We start from the raw sequence: 18,972 nt of genomic DNA on the forward strand, positions 1-18,972 counted from the left end.
TTCTAACACCAGGCAGGTGCATCTCTTTCTCCTTCATCCTTTCTCCAGAAATTCTTTACTCCACAGTGTTTCTACCCACCAGGTAAAAAACAACAACAACAACAACAAAAAGTATTTCCATGGACTGCAGCAGTCACTGCTCCAACAGTATTACATGAGCCCCTAGTGAGGCTCTTCTATAAGGTTCAGTGGCTCCTCCTGGAGACAAGGCTCCTGGCAAAATGTTCTTCACAGGCTTCCTCTCTCTCAATCTTCTGTGATAACATTTCAATCACAGGTAGGAAAAGATTTGTCTTCCCAGCAGTGTATCCACACCTGATAGTGGAGGGAATGGAGGAAGGTGAATGAATGAAGGGCAGTAATGATCTGCATTATACGAGCCTCTGAGCAAAGGACTCTTCCATAAGGGCCCCTGAAAGACCAACTTCTTCCATAATACCTGGTGAATCACTTTTCTGACGCAATTTGTACATCTATGTCAATGAAACTCCAGTTTAAAGCCATTTTAGTTGCCACCTGCTGTATGGTACAGACAGGACAGTGTTCAGCATTGGTTAGCCATCTGAGTGTTTAACAGCTTCTCAGCAGGTTTTGCAAATTTTATACTGATTCAGGAGCCCCCGAAATCTCACTGCCGCATGCAGTGGTTGTGACTAGATGGTTGGGTGTGACTTTGTGGAGGTGGTAGTTACGGAAAGGCATGGCAGAGCCCAGGAGCCTGAACCCTGGTTCAACCTGTAATGACCTTAGCAGGCTGTTCAGAAAGGACCTTTATTTTTTTGGAATGGGAATTTGCTGCACAGAGAAAAAAAAGGCTGACTGTGTGTGCTGAAGGCAGAATTAAATGAGAGCAAGGAGACAGGCAAGAGAATGGATACTCCCCAGGAGCATTCAACTGGAGTTGTGTATTGGGGGACAGAAAAGAAATGAGCCAGCTGAGCTTGATGTTGGAGAATGAATGTGATTTGTCTTTTATTAATAAAAGAGGTCTCCCCACAAAGGCAATTCCCATCTTGGTCTGGTGATGTAGCACTAAGTGGTAATTGATACATGAAATGCCAAAGCTTGTAGATATCTAGTTACACTGGAGTAGACACTCTTTGGGGCTTGTAATTACAGGGAGTTGGCAGACATACAGATTTCATCTTTGAGAGAGAAAAGGACTTTCTACTCTTCTGCCAGCTGGGATGACTAAGCTCAGTGCCAAGCTGGACATACCTTCCAGAGCATTTGTACAGCAGTGTTCAGTTCTACCTCAAATTCTTTCACTCTGTGTTTCTGAAATGAACTAATAAAATATTTGTAATGGCACCTGCAGTAGTGAGGCACCTTGGAGAGAAAAGCCAAGTCCTGCCTCTCCGTCAGAGGAAGGCACAGCAGAGAAAAAGCAATAGCTTAGAGCTGTGTAGGGGAGAAAAAGGAATAGTTTCATAATGTCTGGGGCACAAATGATGGCTCAAGGACAGCTGATATTTCTGCTCACTGCCCTGGCTGCATGCAGAAGCTTGCTCTCTGGAGCTGTCCTAATGGTGTGAATTAGGCACTGATGTAGCAAACCATGGGACAGATGTGGTTTCTCAGGCACTCCACCAGAGGCAAGCTGCCCAGGGGACATTTGCAGAGTCCAGACATGTTGTAATCACACCTGGAAAGGTAGACCTGCCCTCTGTTGCTCTCTTCAGACTATCTTTGCATATTTTCCCTCTGATTTGCAGTACTGAGATAAATCACATCAAGTCTGTTCTTGGGATCTATGCTGGCTGCCAAGGTGGCAGATGATCAGCTATTTGATATTTAGTTAGACATCTCTACATGAAATATGCAAAACCTGTGAGAAAAAGAGCAGTGCTAATATTTTTTTGGTCAAATTCTGCTCTCAGTTGCACCAGAGGAATGCAACTGAATTCAATATGATTTACAGGAATTAAGGGGCATCGCTTTATTATTATTATTAAGATGACATTTAGATTTTAGTTGCAGTTAATAGGGTTGACCAGCGACAAATCTCAAAGAAAAGTAACACTGTTGTTTGTTTTTCTTCTCTAACTGCAGTGCCAGCCCCAGTTTAACAAAGTACCCTATAATATTTGCTTAGGCACAGAACTTGTTAGCCTAGCTTATTTTTACTGTTTATCCCATGTTTCTGTAAAAATGTGCAAAAAAAAAATTGTTAATGCCAAATGTTCTCAAATACCTCCCCCCCTTTTTTTTTTTTTTTTTTTTTCCACAGGCATAGCGTATGCTAGGAAGAGTTTGCAAGTATGTCGATGCTGGAATTTTTATATCAATAAACCCCTAAGGGGTGGTGCAACTCCCAGCAGTACACTGCTTCCAAGGATGAAATAACACATCCTGGCAACCTGAGCGTTTTTTACCAACATAGTTGCAATGATTTTTTTTTTTTTTCCTGAGAGAATACCAGAAAAACCTTCTCCTGAGAAACCGAGCAGAGACTCCACATTGGCCAGCTGCTTTGGACATTCACCTGGCATAAACATTTCTTCAGCCCTGGCACTACTGCCTACCAAAAGCTTACTCTGTCCCTCTATACTCATCCATCAGAGCTGCTACAGGACAGTTTGATAAACTGGTGATTATGATGGAAGGTGGAAGAGCTGGGAGTCAGTCAGGCAAAACAGGAGCTGGAAGCAGGGTCTAATATGCCTCAGGACAGCTCAAACACCAGCCTTTCAGCTAGCCTCAAAGGCAGAACTCTATCTGATTTTCAGCAGAAGCCTGTGTTTGGGCCCAAGAAGTCTTTACCAAGGAAGATGTTTTTGCAGCTGATACGCCTCTGCGAAGAGCACAGCTTTTAAAAATTGGCTGTTTTCTGACAGAAGCACATGCACAGTCATATTTGCCTGAAAAATTTCTGATCAGCTCTTGTTGTGAGCTCAGGAAAGGCCAAATGACCTAAGGGTTACAAAGTGCCAGTTACAGATAGCGTTTCACATTTTTTCTTAGAAAAATAGTTATGAAACTACTGAATTTTTCTCCTGCTTTTTTTTCTGTATGTCTTCCAATGCAAAATACTTTATTCTCCCAGTGGAAACCAATCATTTACTAAATATTTAGCGTAATTCATATCTCTGTCTCTCAAGTGGGGCAGTGTTTACACTTCAAAAGCAAGAATCTTTCTTCTTATTCCACAGTCACTCCATAGAAATAAATACAAACCACAGAACCCGCACAAATCTTCGCTAAGGCACAAAATTTTAAACACCTTATGGATTAATGTTTATGGAGCCTGTCAGAGATTTAAAACCACAACCAGAAAGAAAGGTTTTCTTCAGCTCCGAGAAACGAATTTTTTGCCTCATGTCAGCGTCACGCTGAAAAACCCTGGGCAAGTTGTTTGTCTAAGCAGACAGGTCCTTATTCAATTGTTCACAATGTCTTTGTACTTAGTGCTTGCTGTAAATTTGTCTCTTTGCCATCCTCTTTACCTCTGCGTGCCTCAGAGACGGGGCAGCCAGCAGCTTACCACTAACTCAGCCTAAGGGGAAATGCTAGCAACAAAGACCAGTCTGCCAAAACCCATAAAACCTTCTGCTTTTTGCCTTGCTTTAAAAAAAAATATAATAATATTGTGCTTTCTCTAAAGTGGTAAAGCAACACATGCCCAAATGAGTTCTTGACATTACGTTACAGGATTTTTTAAGGGTTTTGAAGAAACCTTGGCACTTATCAACATGTTCTCCAAAATGCATAATTGTTAATTGGTTTAGTAGTCAGCAAAGGTAACAAACTGGTTATAGAAGGTGCAGCCAAGTAGCTCTTTGTGAGGCAATGTGAAGCCCATGAAAATCACAGCCTCTGAAACACCAAGTAAATCCAAACGGAAAGAACTGATTAAAAGCAGAAATGGAGCCATATCCACTGCCATGATAACCTGTTGTTTCGCTGCCACCATTCTATGAAAATGTACCTGTTCTTACCAGCTGGGTAAAAACAGCCATGGAAAATCATAAAAAAGAAATGAAACAAGCATTCTTGACAAACGGTGGTATTTTTCTTGAAGGCGTAACTGAGCTTCTCTCTTTGCTTGTCAGTTTTGTCCTCTTTCTGACAGTTAAGAAAATATGACTCTTAATGGACTAAAAGTCACTGTCGCCCACTGCAAAGAGCTTGAATAGGTCAAGCATGGCCACTCTTATACAGATCGCAGTGTGCCACTACCCCCTGAAGGCAACCAAGACCTGTCTGAGGCTATGTGCTGCGGACCAGCTGCCTCACAGGCCTTACGGGGATGTCCCCGTAAGACCACAGGCCTGTGGTGCAGACATTCCTGCTCTCCACTGATTGTAGGGTCCTCCCCACCCTCTTGATCATGTTTCCATCATTTCACCCCTGCAAATGAGAGTGTAGTTTGTAGCCATAAGCTACGTTTTCCCATTTAGCACAGAAGTTTTTCGGCCCCGTGTGCCTATTATGAGGACGGGGTAGGAAGGAAAGGGAGGTGGGATGAGGAGGAGCTAGCCTCAGCCTCTTTGCTTCCTACTTCCTGCTTTCTTAAAAGGCTCAAATCTTTGAGCAAGGTGCAACAGTATGCAGGCCTGGAGTCTGAAGCCCGTGTTTATGTACAGATGGGAGGGTGCAGGAAGGGGCAGGGAGGCTTCCCAGCGCTCTGAGGCGGTTTCGCCACCATCTTGTCCTGGGCTGATCTCTGTCAGTGGTGACAGTGTGGCTCTGGCACTGGGCCCACTTAGGCTTTGGTGCCTGGGCTGAGGCTGCTCGCTGTGGTGAAGGCTTCACAAACACCTTGTGCCCACAGGAGACTGGCTTGGGACCACAAAGCTTGCTTTACACTGGGCTGAGGGAGAGGCTGGCGAACATAATGGTTTTTGGGTTACTATGGGTTTCCAAATCTGAAAAAGCAAGCTGGTACACAATACAAATGTCAGTGCTGAGGACTGGAAATAAGAAATACTCATGCACTTTACCTAGCTTTTTATTCCACTTTTAGGACTGTATGAAATTTCCACTGCTAAAATATCACACTTTTCCTGTGAAAGCATTTACATCTGTCCCCACAGTAGAACTCTTCCTGTCCTGAGAAGCAGTGCATATGGGATGGTGAAGTAGCATATCTCTGACAGCTGTCCAGAAGATTCACGATAGGAAGACTTCTTAAATCTTCTTATTCAAACTGTTCATTCCTTCATTTCTATCTGTGAGTGGAAAGAACTTCCTCTGCTAAATGCTGAGCCATACAGCCAACAGGCAAAGCCAGCAAAATAAGTCTGGTCAAGGAAGGGGAATAATATGAGATAAGCGCATTTATTTGTGTGCCCAATGATTTCAAAGCTATTTTATGACTTATGCATTTTTCTACTGCATCCTGTGTTGCTTCAGCTATTCACTAGCACTCAGGAAGGCATTTTACCATCAGTATATCACTTCATGTAATACCCATTTTTTTTTTTCTGTATGATTTTCACTCTTGGTGTAAATCTAGTTATAAGCATTATGGATATATATACACCCCTCCCCAGACAGAGCTCCTCTCTCTGACAGTCTCCAAACTATGGTTTGTTTCCAAGACTCTGAGAATTGTGCAGAATCCCGTGGTTGTTTCCGGATGATCAGACACCAGACTGTTTGTCAGCACCATTTCCAAAAGGCTATTTTTTTTGTTCTTCCCTCTATCAGCACTCACATTCTTTTTGCCATCCCAGGTGTTCATCTAACACAGGAGCGAGCTGTTTTTTCAGGGTTTGCTCTTGATCCCAACCTCACCGTCCCAAGGTCTACATTTGGGTGAAAGGGGAGCACTTCTGGCCGAAGAGCCGTGAGGGATGATTTAACGTAAAGTGAGTGAGTCAGCAGCAATGCCTCTCTCTGCATTACAACAGCCAACCTCCTTCAGAAAAGTCTGAAGAGCATGCTTAGCTGGGAGAAACATGGCAGAACTGTGGCTCTGAGAGGTGGGGAATGTACTAGCTCTGCTCTGCTCTCACCCTACAAGATGCAGAGCAGGATTTTGTGTGTGTGTTGTTATTGCCTTGAAGGATTAAGTCATTTTCCTCATACTGACTGCTCATTAAAGTGTGATAAATCCCACACTGTAAGCTCTAATCGTGAAAAATGCAACATGCTAATACTGGAAGATCTCACCTAAGGATGACACTTTTCAAAGCTATCTGGGTTTCCCAAGCAAAACCAGTCACACGTGGGCCTGTTCCTCCTACCCACTCACAATTTTGACTTTACTCCTACATTCTGTCCCCTTTTTAAAAGGCTGGTTTCATGGCTTTATTTTTAATGATCGCATAATGCGTGAGCCTTGGTGTTTTGGGATTAGGGTTTGGCTCACCTATGTAGCTCTCAAAAACAGGATCTCAGCTCCTGGTTCCCATAAACACTTTTAAAAATTCCACTGTACATTTCATGTGGCACAGAGCACAGCTCAGTCATAAGCTGTTTGCTCATAGCTGTGTTGAAACAAACTTCATGTTATAGTTTACAAAGATAATTTTTTACTTTAAAAAATAATGAAATGAATAAATCTTTTTTATTTTTTTAGATTAAGAAGATTCACAACATCCTACTTAACTCTGGGACTCCATCTTCCCTACTACTCACAGCAAACACAAAGAAGTAAAGCATCAGAGAGTTTTATTATTCCTTTAAACTAGACATACATCTCTCTCTTTTTTTTTTGAACAATAATATGTCAAGTATGACTCCCTGTGAATACAGTGTAATGATACCCTAAATATCGTAGGGCTAGAATCTGGGGTCGCTGTTTGTGGGCTTTTCATTTATATCCGTATTAAAATCATGGGAGACTTTCCATTGATGACAGCTGGTTTTGATTAAGTACCTTTGTTTATAAGAAGCTAAGTGATAATGCTTTACAAAAAAAAAAAAAAAAAAAAAAGTTAATTGCCCCTTTTTTGTTATTATTTGTGCTTCTGCAGTTCCTATAAGTCTCTGTCACTGGACCTGGACTTCATGATGCTCATATGGTTTAGTGGAGGACTTGTTAGTGTTAGGTCAGAGGTTGGACTAGGTGATCTTGGAGGTCTCTTCCAACCTAGATGATTCTGTGATTCTGTAATGTAGAAACCTAGGAGAAAAAGGTATGCCATAGCTATACAGAATAGAAATAACTGTTCTACTCTTGTTTGCACATTTATAGGTGCATGTATATTCTCTAAGTATTACAAGAACTACTTGCTTTAATTTTAATATTATCCCCCATTATTTTTCCAAACTTTAAAAAAGAATCAAACATTTGGTATACTTCAAACTGGCTGCAAAATATATTTGCTGCTTGAAAAGCAGAACATTTGAAAAGCAGGTGAGAGTGCAGAGTTTGCCTGCTAATTCTTTCAAAGCTGGTGCCAGGGACCCATAAGAGAAAAAAAATCTTTCTAAGAATCGCGTTATCTTCTGCCAAACACCAAGTGATCCTGCAATGGGAAGCAGACTCCTGAGCCCTTACGTACCCCAGCCAAGTAACACAGCTCTGCTTGGATCTAGTGGCCCATCCCTGCAGGCACAAGTGCTGCACTGAAACTTAAGAGGATTTACTTTCTGTAGTCTTGGTATTTAGGAGTCAGACAGTTCTTCCTTTATCAAAGTTAGAATTTCCAATATCCTTATTGGAACATTTCTGTTGAATTTAATACAGAATGGTCAACTATATACAGGATTTTAAAGCAGCCTGAACAATTCTGTAGATGAGGTATAATTTCCTTTTGCATTTTCTGACCTAATTAAAGGTATTAGAGGAAAGCTCTCATGCTCCGGTAAGTTGTACCAAGTGTTTCCTGTATATTTCTAACCATTGCTGTAAAACTGTACAGGATTGCTTTGTGAGGCTCACTCATTTAAGCAACTTGAGTTGCTTTCTACAACTTCCTGAGCACACAGTTCTGGAGAGACTGGGGAAAGAGGAGAAAATTTGGGTCTTATTATGAAAGAACCCACATAGGACTTCAGAAAACTTGGGTACAATTCCTCATGTAGCACAGATCAAGTCTGGACATCGTGCTGGCATGGATGAGGAGGTGGCTGGGTCAAAATTCACCATGACACATGACTCAGAACACGTCAGGCTGTGGGAGAAGGCTGTGCTCAGGATAAAACCACCACTGACAAACTAGAGCAAGAAGTGGAAAACAAAGATTTCCTTCAGTGACATCCATGGAAAGGGGACCCATGCGTTCTTCTGGAGATATGACCCCTTTTTAAATGGGAGAACAACACCTGTGAAGAATACTGATGTGCCTGTCTTATAGTCCTTCCCCCACTTTTAACAAGGAATAACATTTATTTCCGTTTTTATACTCTTATCTAATCTGACTGCAAGTTCTTGGAGGCAGGTAGTTTTCTTACCACCATGGTGGTGGCTGGTAGCTCTGCCTGTTAAAATCACTCTGCCTTTTACATTATAAAACACTATTTTCAGTTGCTTAATCCTTGACAGTATTTTTATCACTTGGTCTCACATTTTCCTTTAAACATATTTTTGTTGGGCTGAATTATCTTCTGGGATGGGGGGCAAAGAAAGGGAAGAAGAAATTTTAGGCTGAATAGTCAAATCTCTTTCTCAAAAGAAACTGGGGAAATGACAGTAGACAAAATAATAATGCATATTTTGGCAAGGGGTCTTTATTTTGAAACCATAATGCCACCGGTTTCTGGACTTCAGACTTCTCATTTTGGCCTCTTGGCTACAGTCACCTCTGGAAATCCACTCAAATTTGATGAAGTCATAAACCCTAAAAAACCTGCAGCTTGTTTTTATTAGATAAATTTCTCATCTATTCTGAGCTTGGATTTTTCCTGCAATGCCAAATCCAAACTGCTGTGCCGTTTAGTTGAGGGACTGACTGCTGCATATTGCCTTTGTCTGGCTGAACAGCAGCAGTGCACAGAAGGACCCTGAACTGAAGACGAAGGGGCTGTGGGGTTAGCAAGCTCCAAAGATCACGGCAGACGGGAAGGCAGCCATGGGGCTGCAGGGCTGCTTGGTGATGAAGGAGGTCTGGGCTGGGACGGGGAGACAGACTGGGATGGACTGGTGGAGAAGGAAGGAAGAGGACTGGGAAGATGATGACTGCAATGACATGGCAACGAGAGGCTTGATAACAGGGGAGTGCGACTAGGTCCACACAGAATAACTCTGAGGTGTGAAAGAGGTAACACTTGCACAGGGTGTAGCTGGAGGGGACGCAAGCATGGATGGCTGGAGGCATGGTCATAAGAATAAAGGCTCCTTCTGGTTCTGATGGGCACATCGACATTTCAAAGGTTCACCACCTCCCAGCTAGGAGGAAATGGCTGTAGAGTCCTTGCTGGCAAAAATATCCCACTCTGCCCACTGCAGCAAATGGCAATCTGCTATCTCCATGGGGGATGCTGCTAGCTGGAGACTGATGGGGGTCTGTGTGGTGGAGTGAAGGGTCCTAAACATGCTCTGACCCGGACAATGCCTATGATAGCTTTCTCATCTTTCCTTTTTCCCGTTTGGAAAGTTGAGGAGATATTATGAGCACACACAGACATGTGTACACATACTTTGTGTTGATAATCAAGCTGCTTAAAATGAAACTTTTGAAAAGGGGCTTCTCCAAATTTTTACTACTTTAGATGCCCAGTCGAGACCTGGAGAAACTATGGCTGGGTTGTTGGCTGCATGCTCTGAACATTGCAGGATCCGGAGAAGTCAGCAGTGGCTGTCCCGAGCAGGGCACCCAAATCCGTCTTAAATTAATTTCCACTTCTCCCTGCATCTCTGGGCATGAAGCTGCCGCCCCGGGGAGCGTGCTCCATGCCCAGCCCTGGCAGCCAGGGTGTGCCCAGCCAGCGAGGTCGCATCTGGGGAATTGTCACTTGGGTGCGTGCTGCCTCGCAGCCTCCCCAAAAGCCCTTTCAGGCTTGGGTCCTATCCCCCGGACGAGCACAACCCTAAGAATAAAAAAGCCCTGGTCGCTTCGGACCCCCTGAACCGCGGGGATCTCTGCGGGCTGGCAGGGAACCGTGGGGCTCAGGGGAGGAGCGGGGGGCTGCTCCATTGGCAAACATGCACTTAGAAGGGCTTCTTTCCGGCGCTCCGGGGAGAGGAGATCCTCCGGCGGTTCACCGTGGGGAAGTAACAAAACTCCTCCGTTTGCTTCCCGAAACATCAGCGAGAAAAGCGCAAAGCCGGCGGGAGGGAGGGTTCACCTGGCGCTTTACCGCATGCGGAGCGGCAGCCCCGCGGCAACCTGCAGCAGCTCCCGGCTGTCCCTGGCCCCCTGCGAGCCCTGCCCGCTCCCCGGGCAGCCCCCAGACCCCATCCCACATCCCGCTGCCCCCGGCTTTTGCTGCCCCGTCCAGCAAAGTGGGGTGCGTCGGGCTCGGGGGGCCGCGGCTGCCTGCGTTTGTACGCGGTGGTGCAGGAGGAGGCGGAGGGGGAATGGGATGAACCCCGCGGGGAGGGGAGGGGAGGGGAGGGGAAGGGAGGGAAGGGGGGCGATCCGGAGTCCCCCGGGAGCCTCGGGGAGGGTTAATCGGCGGGGAGCAGCGGGTCTGGGAGGGGAAAGCGGAGGCCGGGCCGGGCAGGGGGGAGGATAAGAGGGGAAGGGAAGGAGCGGCGAGGCGAGGTCGCCCAGCGCCCGGCTCCGCGGCTGCGGCTCTGTCTTCCCGCGGCCCCCCGCCGGCGGCGGACAGCGGTGGGGTGGGGTGGGAGGGTCTTCCCTTCCCTTCCCTTCCCTTCCCTCCCCGGCTTTTCCTCCCTCTTCCCCCGCCAAGGGGGGGAGAAGGGGCTGGCGAGGAAAGGAGGCGACCCCCGGGGCTAGGCGGCGGAGGGGGGCGAGGCTGGGGAGCATCTCCGAGCGCCGCCGGACACGGAGAAAGGGCGAAACTGCCGGCGCTCCGCCGTGCACCCCAAGCCAAACTTCAAGGGGTGGGGGCTAAAAAAAGAAAGAGGAAAAAAAAAAAAAAGAGCGACTGAGAAGGGAGCAGAACCGGGGAGCGACGTCCCCGGGAGGGTGCCCCAGCCCCTGCCGCCGCCGCTCAGGATGTGGGTGCCGCTGCTGCTGCTGCTGCCGGAGCTGCTCCCCGCCGTGCCGGCCCAGAAGCTGTCCGCCCTCACGGTAAGGCCGCCCCGCCGCGGGATGCCGGCCCCGGGGCGCACCTGAGGGCGGCGGGGGGCTGCCGCCCCCGGCCCGGCCCGCGGCGGGACCCCGGAGCCTCGCCTCGGGTCTCCGCAGAGCCCCCGGGCGAAGCTGGTGGCTGATGCCCGCGTTGCTGCTTTTGATTCCCCCCCCGGGGAATAACGCTGCAGCGAGGACCGCCTTGGGTCGAGAGACTTCTCTTTTTATTTTTGCTTCCAAAGCGGCGTGAGGCTCGGGCTATTCCGGGCTCCGCGGTGCTAAACATGGAGCTCTGCGCGGAGCTGGGCGAGCCAATTCATTAGGCTTGCTAAATAAGCCATAACCACTTCTCCAGCCAAGACCTGGGGTTTGCAGCTAATAGCTCGGTTCAGCCTTGTCGCAGAGCTCGCAGTGTTTGCAAAGCTATAATTAATGCAATCTGGAGAAATAAAAACATTTTCCTTAAATGTGTTTTTAAACAAGTGCTTGAGTAAACATAACGGGTAACGAGCACCCCTTTCAAGCTGTTTTTAAGTGTTTGGGTGAGGGCTGTGCCCCTCGGAGTTTATTATGCTGAAGTTACAGGCAGTTGCAAAGTGACATAGACCCTATTTTTGTCTCGCTCTTTCAGAAAAATTATGTAAAATACTGAGCGCTCTTTTCTTTCTTTCTCTTTTCTTGTCTTTCCTTTGGTGGTGGTGGTTAGGGACAGCTCAAGGAGAAACGGTGGTGGGGGACGGCTGAGCTGTTCATACCTGAAATTCTTCAGGACAAGTTTTGCCTTCTCATCTAGTGTTTTTTTTTTTTTTTTTTTTGAAATGATTTGTAGATTAGAAGCTGCTAATTGAAAACCTTAAAGGAATGAGTTTGCCCCATGAATTTTATAGCGTGTGACATTTGCAAGTGCAGGACAGATAAAGTCAAGTGATTTTTGATCTTTTGCTTTTTAAGAACCTTGTTTGAAGCACCCACAGACTGTCAGGTGATGTACTATTCCAGCTAACAGGCTAGCATCGTAATTTAATTCCAAGTTCACTTTCACAAATATGTAAAAGGAATTTGCAAGAGATTACATGTTATATTCTTTCTTCAGTACATACAAAAATTCTGAATGTTAGCATGGAACTAAACTAGAGATGCTAACAAAAATAATTCAAATGTAAAATAGGAGTGATTGTGACTGCTATATCATCTTAAAATGATACAAGGATCAAATGATGCCAAAGCCTTTTAACAGATGCATATCAATCACTGCCGAACGTAACTGGTGTTTATGAATGGTTGCCTGCCTTTCTAAAACTGAGGGAATAAAAATCTGGCCAAGAGCACTTAGGAAAACCCTTTAAAAATGAAATGGCATAAACTCGTGTGGATGTATTTGACTTCAGCTAATGCTGAGAGATGTCTGAAGCCTCTCTGTTCTCTCACCCACCCAGAATGTGTATTGTTCATTTCTGCACCTTACAACAGTATGCATCTTTATGAGCTGTGATTAGAAAAGTAAATCCTGGTGGAATCCCCACCCTCTTCTACTGAAAGGGCAATGACACTGGAGGCTTTAAGCTTTCAGTCTCGTTAAACCCGAACGTTTTGGTAGAGGTGGTTGGATGTGTCACTGCTGGGCTGTGGTCAGCCCATGCTAGTTTTTCTGCAGTCTGTGCTCATCTTACAGAGATGGTGGCACATACGAGTACATTAGAAATCCTTCCGTAAAATGGGTAATGAGCTGTCAGAGACCCATGGTAAGAAAACAATGCATACACACTCATGCACACATACTTTTTACTTCTTCCCACAAGACTAAACTCTGAGCTCTGGTTGCATGAGGCAGGTTTATTTCTGCTATGAGTGTACTTCCCTATTTAAACAAAACGAAACCAACATCACTGTAACAGCAACAAATACCATGACACTAAATCATTCTTTACTCCTGCAGTCATTTTGCTTATAGCAAAATGTACAGACTGCACAACCCCTTCTCACATGTACCTTTCCCAAATATTTGTGGATAATATCTGCACAATTATAACAACAAGAAAACCCCGCCACCACAACCACCACCACCACCACCGCCACAAAAAACTCAGGCTGTGAAACACCAAGGAAATGTATGACTTACTTTTCACCTGCTCTGCTCTTGTGTTATGACAGAAAACTACCATTTTTTTTTCTACACATCAGATGAAGTTTTTCCTTTTATTTGTGCTTGGAAGAGTAACAAAGACAGACTGATGTTTTTAAAAATAACCAGAAGCCATGGGGACAGAACATATCTTACCATGGACCTGAGTTTCATGAAAACTGCAGGATGATCACAGGGGAGAGTGTGCAGGTCCGTGATGGTATCACACTGTCAGTGGGACATGCAGCTTGCCAGGTGGTGGCAATAATAGCATGAACATAGGCTCCTTAACCACAGTGGTAAATCTGCCATAAGGTGAACCTTAGCAATGTTGTGATAGTAAAATTCACTATGGGCAGCGAGGGGAGCACCAGCTGTTTTTAATGTTGCTGAACAAATTTCTGGGCTGTTTTAACTTGACATCCTTGCTAGCTCCAGAAGTGGAGCAAGTATTACTTTCGGACAAGACTTTCAGCAGTGTATAGAGCTGTATCCGTGTCTAATTAGGAATAACATTTTTGCATTTCAATTTCCCTCAGGCAGAAAAACCCACAACCACCTCTGAATATGTGTTTTTCAGATGTTGAAAGCTTTGCAATAGTCCAACAGCAAGAAATTACAGAGTTTTCACAAAACTTAAGAATTCCAACAGATTTCTGATTACTTAATGGTCAAACGTAACTGCAGGTCAGCAGAGACTGAAGAGCAGATGGCTTCCTACAACCTTGGTAATAACCATCAGATCAGTATCTGGCATCCAAGTAGTCAGCGGGTATCTGAAATGCACCAGGTGGTCTAGTATCTGGTCCTCAGGTTCTCACAGCTACATCTAAAATGAGTTGTAACTTGTGTTGTAACTTTTTCCTCTCTGTCCAAAATGTGGACCCAGCCAGAACAGTCCCCATGTGTATGCCAGGGCAGAGGAGAAACATGAGGGATCAGCTGTTGCACACCTGGATCTTTATTGAGAAGTCAGGATGTGCACCAGGGTCAAAGAGTTTTGAAGTTTTCGTGGGTTACTAACTTAGATGTAGCCCAAATCTACTTTGAATTTGTAGCAATCTTGGCCTCTTGTGGTCAAAATATACTCTTTGCTAAAGTTGCTCCTGGACGTTTGTCTCCTGAGTAGAAGCATATTGCAATAATAGGGAAAGTGAGGGGAAACATGATATTCCAATTCTGTATTACTAACTGAGCCACAGGGATGGTTGGGGGAGGACACCGTTATTTTGTATTATATTTACTGTTATTTCAAATAAACAAACATTGGCAACAGAACAATGGCTTTCATTTTGGGAAGGTAGGCTGAAAGCTGTCTCATAAGAAACAGTGAGATCTGGAGGGACTGTAGCCAGTTTGGCTGCTCCTGGTTTTTCCTCCCCTTGTGTCAAATACTAATGTAAAACATTCTTACTTTCCACAAAATATCTTAAGTAACCTTGTCCTTTTACCTTGTTTATGGAAAGTCAGGTAATAATCTGCAATTCCTGTAGCACATTGTTGGAACGCTTTCACAATGCTGTGTTTTTATTCTGCTCTGCAATATGCAACCGTGCTTTCTGGACGTATGAAACTGGTGAGAACAGAGCCTTACTGGCATATTATCTTAGGGGAATAGTCAGATCTTGAGGTTATAGGTACTTTTGTTTTGAAACACGGTGTTTTGAAGAAAGCTCAGTCTGTTCCTAGATTAAGTAAATTTAAGATCACGGCACTTATCGCCACACTTACTTTGGCATTGTTACGCTGTATTTTTGGAACCATCAGCCTAGCTTTTATCTCAGTTGCAGTGTTGTGTGTGTGCATGTGCTTGTACAAACAATAGGACACAAGTGTTTCTTATTTTAAAATCTTGATGACTTGTAACATACCACAAACTATTTAATTTTATGCTTTCAAAGCCTTGCTGAACCATGTGTCCTTCTGAATATAATACTGATCTTAGATCTTACAAAGGAAGAAAGTTTGCTTGAAATCGCTTCTTGAAATGAACACCTCTGCCTGTTATAAGTTCCTTTCATCAGAAGCTGAATATTTCAGGGAACAATTGTTTTTCTTTTTCTCCCTTGGCACATGCTTTGTGAGTATTCAATAGCATTTAATGCCCTGGATAGCTTCCACAACACTCACCAGTATAAGATGGACCACTAAGGTAGTTCAGTAAATGGAAGCTAAACACAGTCAAAGTTTTCCAAGTTAAGGACCCATTTGGATGGCGCCTGCAAACCCAAACATTTGGAAAAGTTACTCTAATTGTGATTCAAAAACCAAGACCATAAATAAAACTGTAAGTGGCTCCAGATCCTAATAGCATTGTTACTGCAAATGGGCATTGGTACAACCAAGGGTACATCAGCACTGAAAATAAAATGCTTTCAACAATGCTTCCTAGCAATAACCTCTCTCTCAAGACACTTCTCATTAAAGAAACAAAAACAAAACCTGTGAGGGTTATTATTGAAAAAGTCAGCAAAACTTTTGATCAGAAGTTAAAAGTCATATTTCTGCATGCAGCCAACATACACCATACCTTATTATGTGAAATACATAATGGAGATGGCAGGTCGACTACATACCCTTAAGATTTTAAAGCTAAAACTGAAGAGTAGAAGTGATTATGGGTAGGGAAGGAAGAGCAGGACAGAGGAAACTGAGGTAAATCATGCATACTTAAGCCAGTTGTGATGTTTTCATTCTTCCCCTGTTGCCCTCTGAATACCTTGAAGAATGGCCATGACTATTCCTTGAGAGCTGGCAAACCCCAGGTTTTGGTTCATTCTGAGAAGCCTCCAAAGTTTTAGCTGCTATCCAAAACCTATCTGAACCGTGTTGGTTTGGAAATCAGGCTACAAGTCTTTTCAAGATCTGGCTCGCTCAGGACTTTGCTAGTGTTTCCACTTCTTCAGCCAGACCAGACTTACCACAGGCACAGCCATTTTCACGGTATTTTGGTACTTCCATTTCCTGTTGGGCCTGAGACCGGGAAGGGCAGAGGCGCCTGAAAATTAAAAACTGAGTAAGAAAGAGTTGAGATCAAAAATCTATTTTTGAACAGCAAATGCAGGTTTGAGTTTGGTTCAGGAGTGGTGTTTTTATCTGAACAAATTCCTACGATCTTGGGGAAGCTGCGGGGTTACATTTCGCAAAGGACTCAGACATTGCCAAATGTTTGTTTTCATTAGGATCAAACCCCAAATGTTTCTAAATTTTCTGCGAAGAAAATGCTTCAGGTTGATTCATTGTTATGCTTGGAGGTAGATTTTTAGAAAGTTCAGATACCAGGTTCCCAATGAAGGCCATTTGACAGTGCAAAGCTGGAATGCTTTCTTCAGAAAGAATGCCGGAGTTGTTTTTGACAGTACAAATACCGCCCTCCCCTCCTCTTCCTCTCTACTATATTCTACAATCAAATTCTGGTGATGCCAGTCATTCTGATCTCAACGGCCCTGTGCACTCTCCCAGGACATGCTTCTGTTGACATTTCTGTATCAAATTGTGGGTATTAATCTATACTCACTGCCCTCATTTTTATCTACTGTGGTAGATAAGATACTTTCCAGTGAAATTCCAGCTGGGAGCCTGAATCATCAGGAAAAAAAATACAACTTACAGTATGCTGATGTTACACAGAATAATTGCTACCAAAGGAGAAAGAAGGATAACTTAAGACACAGCAAAATATTGGCCATAAGGAATACTTAGTAATTGTCTTCAGGAAAATAATGTTGACTGAGCAGACAAGAGCTGGTACAGCATAAATGACTGCATTTTTTTCCCTGCATTTTTTGATTTTTGTCTAGTTGCCTTATCTACACAGGTCTGAATTGAAGCCATTGATGTAGTGCAGTCGCGTGCATAGGATGCAAAAATTAAAACTTTGGTTACAGGAAAGTGAAAGCTGCCCAAAAGTATATTGACTGGGATTTCAATTGGTGTGGGAACACTCGGTAGCGGACAGTTTCTTAATATGACTGTACCAAATTATGAATGTTCTTCAAAAAAGCAACGTTAACACAGCATCATTCCTTAACGTGGATCAAGGGAAATAAGTTTATGTGGAGTTAGTCTTGCGAACTGAAGTTTTAGCTGGTCTTGGCAAAAGAAATTGCTGTGATGAGTTAGTAACTGCCCTTCAGTGAATTTTTTTCCCATTCTAATTTATTAGTTTTCAGAAATGACCAGTAAGCATTTCATCAGCTGATGAAAATCCAGGCTAACAGAGAATACATCCTAGACTTTTTGTCAGGATGGAGAGAGAAAACATTTCCTGAAGGAGATCCAGTCCAGCTCTCTCCCTGGCTTTCTCAGTGTGTTGCTAGAAAACTCGCTCAAGAATTTTTACCTCATACCTATCCAAAACCTAGCTTTTTTTTTTCCTTCATTTACTTCAGGTTGCCTATTCTGTCATCTTCTGAGGCACCAAGTAACACTTTTGTGTTACCTTAAATTTGCTCTGAGGATGTAATAGTATACTTTCCTGACTTTTAGGTGTTCATTTTCAAACTGTATACAAATTAGCTGTCATACATGTGCTATAAATCTTCAACTCTCTATCCTAGAGCACCTAAAGATTACTTACATGAAAACAAAGAAAAAATAATCCATTGCTCTGGAATGTGCTTTCTTTATTTATGCCATGGCTGCATGTTGTATTTTCCAGATTTTAGGGATACAATTGCTACTATAAATTGTTCACATTTGGGGCAAGATTTCTCATATGTTTGTCACTACTCTGACCTTTGTTTGGTATTCAAGTAAGATACTGTGAGTGAATAAGCAACATAAGTCATCAGGAGAGGTCAGTACATTTTTCAAAATGAAAGTAATGGCAAATATAAAGTCATTTTAATGATAAGCGGGATGGACTCACTGTAATCCACACAGCAAGCTGTGGGGTGGAGAAAACCTGCAGATTGTAGGCATGTGTGGATGTCAGGGAGGGAAGGCAATGACTCAGTTTCATTATCTTTCTCCTGCTCTTATCCTGAGTAAAATGGAGGAGTAATGGAGTTTAGTCTGAGTAAAAGAGTCTGCCACTGAGTCTCATTGGTGGTTTGAAGGAATGGGAGAAGGGAGGGTGAAATTCTGGTGGATATACAAGCTATTTAATATATTTTAACCATAATATGACCATGTGAACAGAAACACTATTAAACCAGACCAGCTCTTCTAAAGTATCTGAGAGCAGAAAGTTTGTGATCTGCCTGGGATCTAGATCACGTGATCTAGAGAATGGATTCCCAAACCTTTTTCTTTGCCAGGTGCTGCTATTTTTAATGGCAGCAGGTAGTGCCACTGGCAGTGGCATCTTTCTGTTGGTGGTAGAGTTAGGGTCAGGGACCCCTTTTGGAGAATACAGAGGGGGAATATGGAGGTGGCAGCATACCAGAAGGGTGGTGCTATTAAAATGAGAGAATCACCTTTTGGTGAGCTGATAGGTGCATGAAATGCTGGCTGCAGTGTACTTGCCTTGCTCCTGACTTTGTACAGGCATCCAAACACACTGAATTCCTATTTGGAACCAGGAGGTGGACCGAGGACTCTTAAAAGGAGAGTTACCATCAGAGGCAGGCAGGCATTGTAAGGACATGAGGAATATGGCTTCCACAGTGACTCTGGCTCAGTTGTCCAAGTTAGTGCATTTGTCCTCATGGCCATCTACTTAGGTGAAGAATTACTCAATGTATTTAATCGCATTGTTTTTATTAGTTCTCATTCCCTTTAGCATCTACAGTAATGGATAAGTGAGGGCTCTGCAAA

At 43.9% G+C, this 18,972-nt stretch overlaps 1 protein-coding gene across 8 annotated transcripts in view; it reads left to right on the forward strand.

The window, feature by feature from the left end:
* Positions 1–10,534: 10,534 nt before the first annotated feature.
* The window catches only part of SMOC2 (SPARC related modular calcium binding 2), a 147,697-nt gene continuing 139,259 nt past the window's right edge, over positions 10,535–18,972 (forward strand). For 4 of the 8 annotated variants that reach the window (XM_040551192.1, XM_040551193.1, XM_040551195.1 and 1 more), the window contains exon 1: positions 10,568–11,090. In XM_040551192.1, the coding sequence (XP_040407126.1) occupies positions 11,016–11,090 (75 nt within the window). In that variant the 5' untranslated portion in view covers positions 10,568–11,015. Of the gene's footprint in view, positions 11,091–18,972 lie in introns of all 8 variants that reach the window. The other 4 variants (XM_040551196.1, XM_040551197.1, XM_040551198.1 and 1 more) reach the window with 4 other exon arrangements.

Source organism: Cygnus olor, chromosome 3, assembly GCF_009769625.2.
Source record: "Cygnus olor isolate bCygOlo1 chromosome 3, bCygOlo1.pri.v2, whole genome shotgun sequence".
Lineage (NCBI taxonomy): Eukaryota > Metazoa > Chordata > Aves > Anseriformes > Anatidae > Cygnus > Cygnus olor.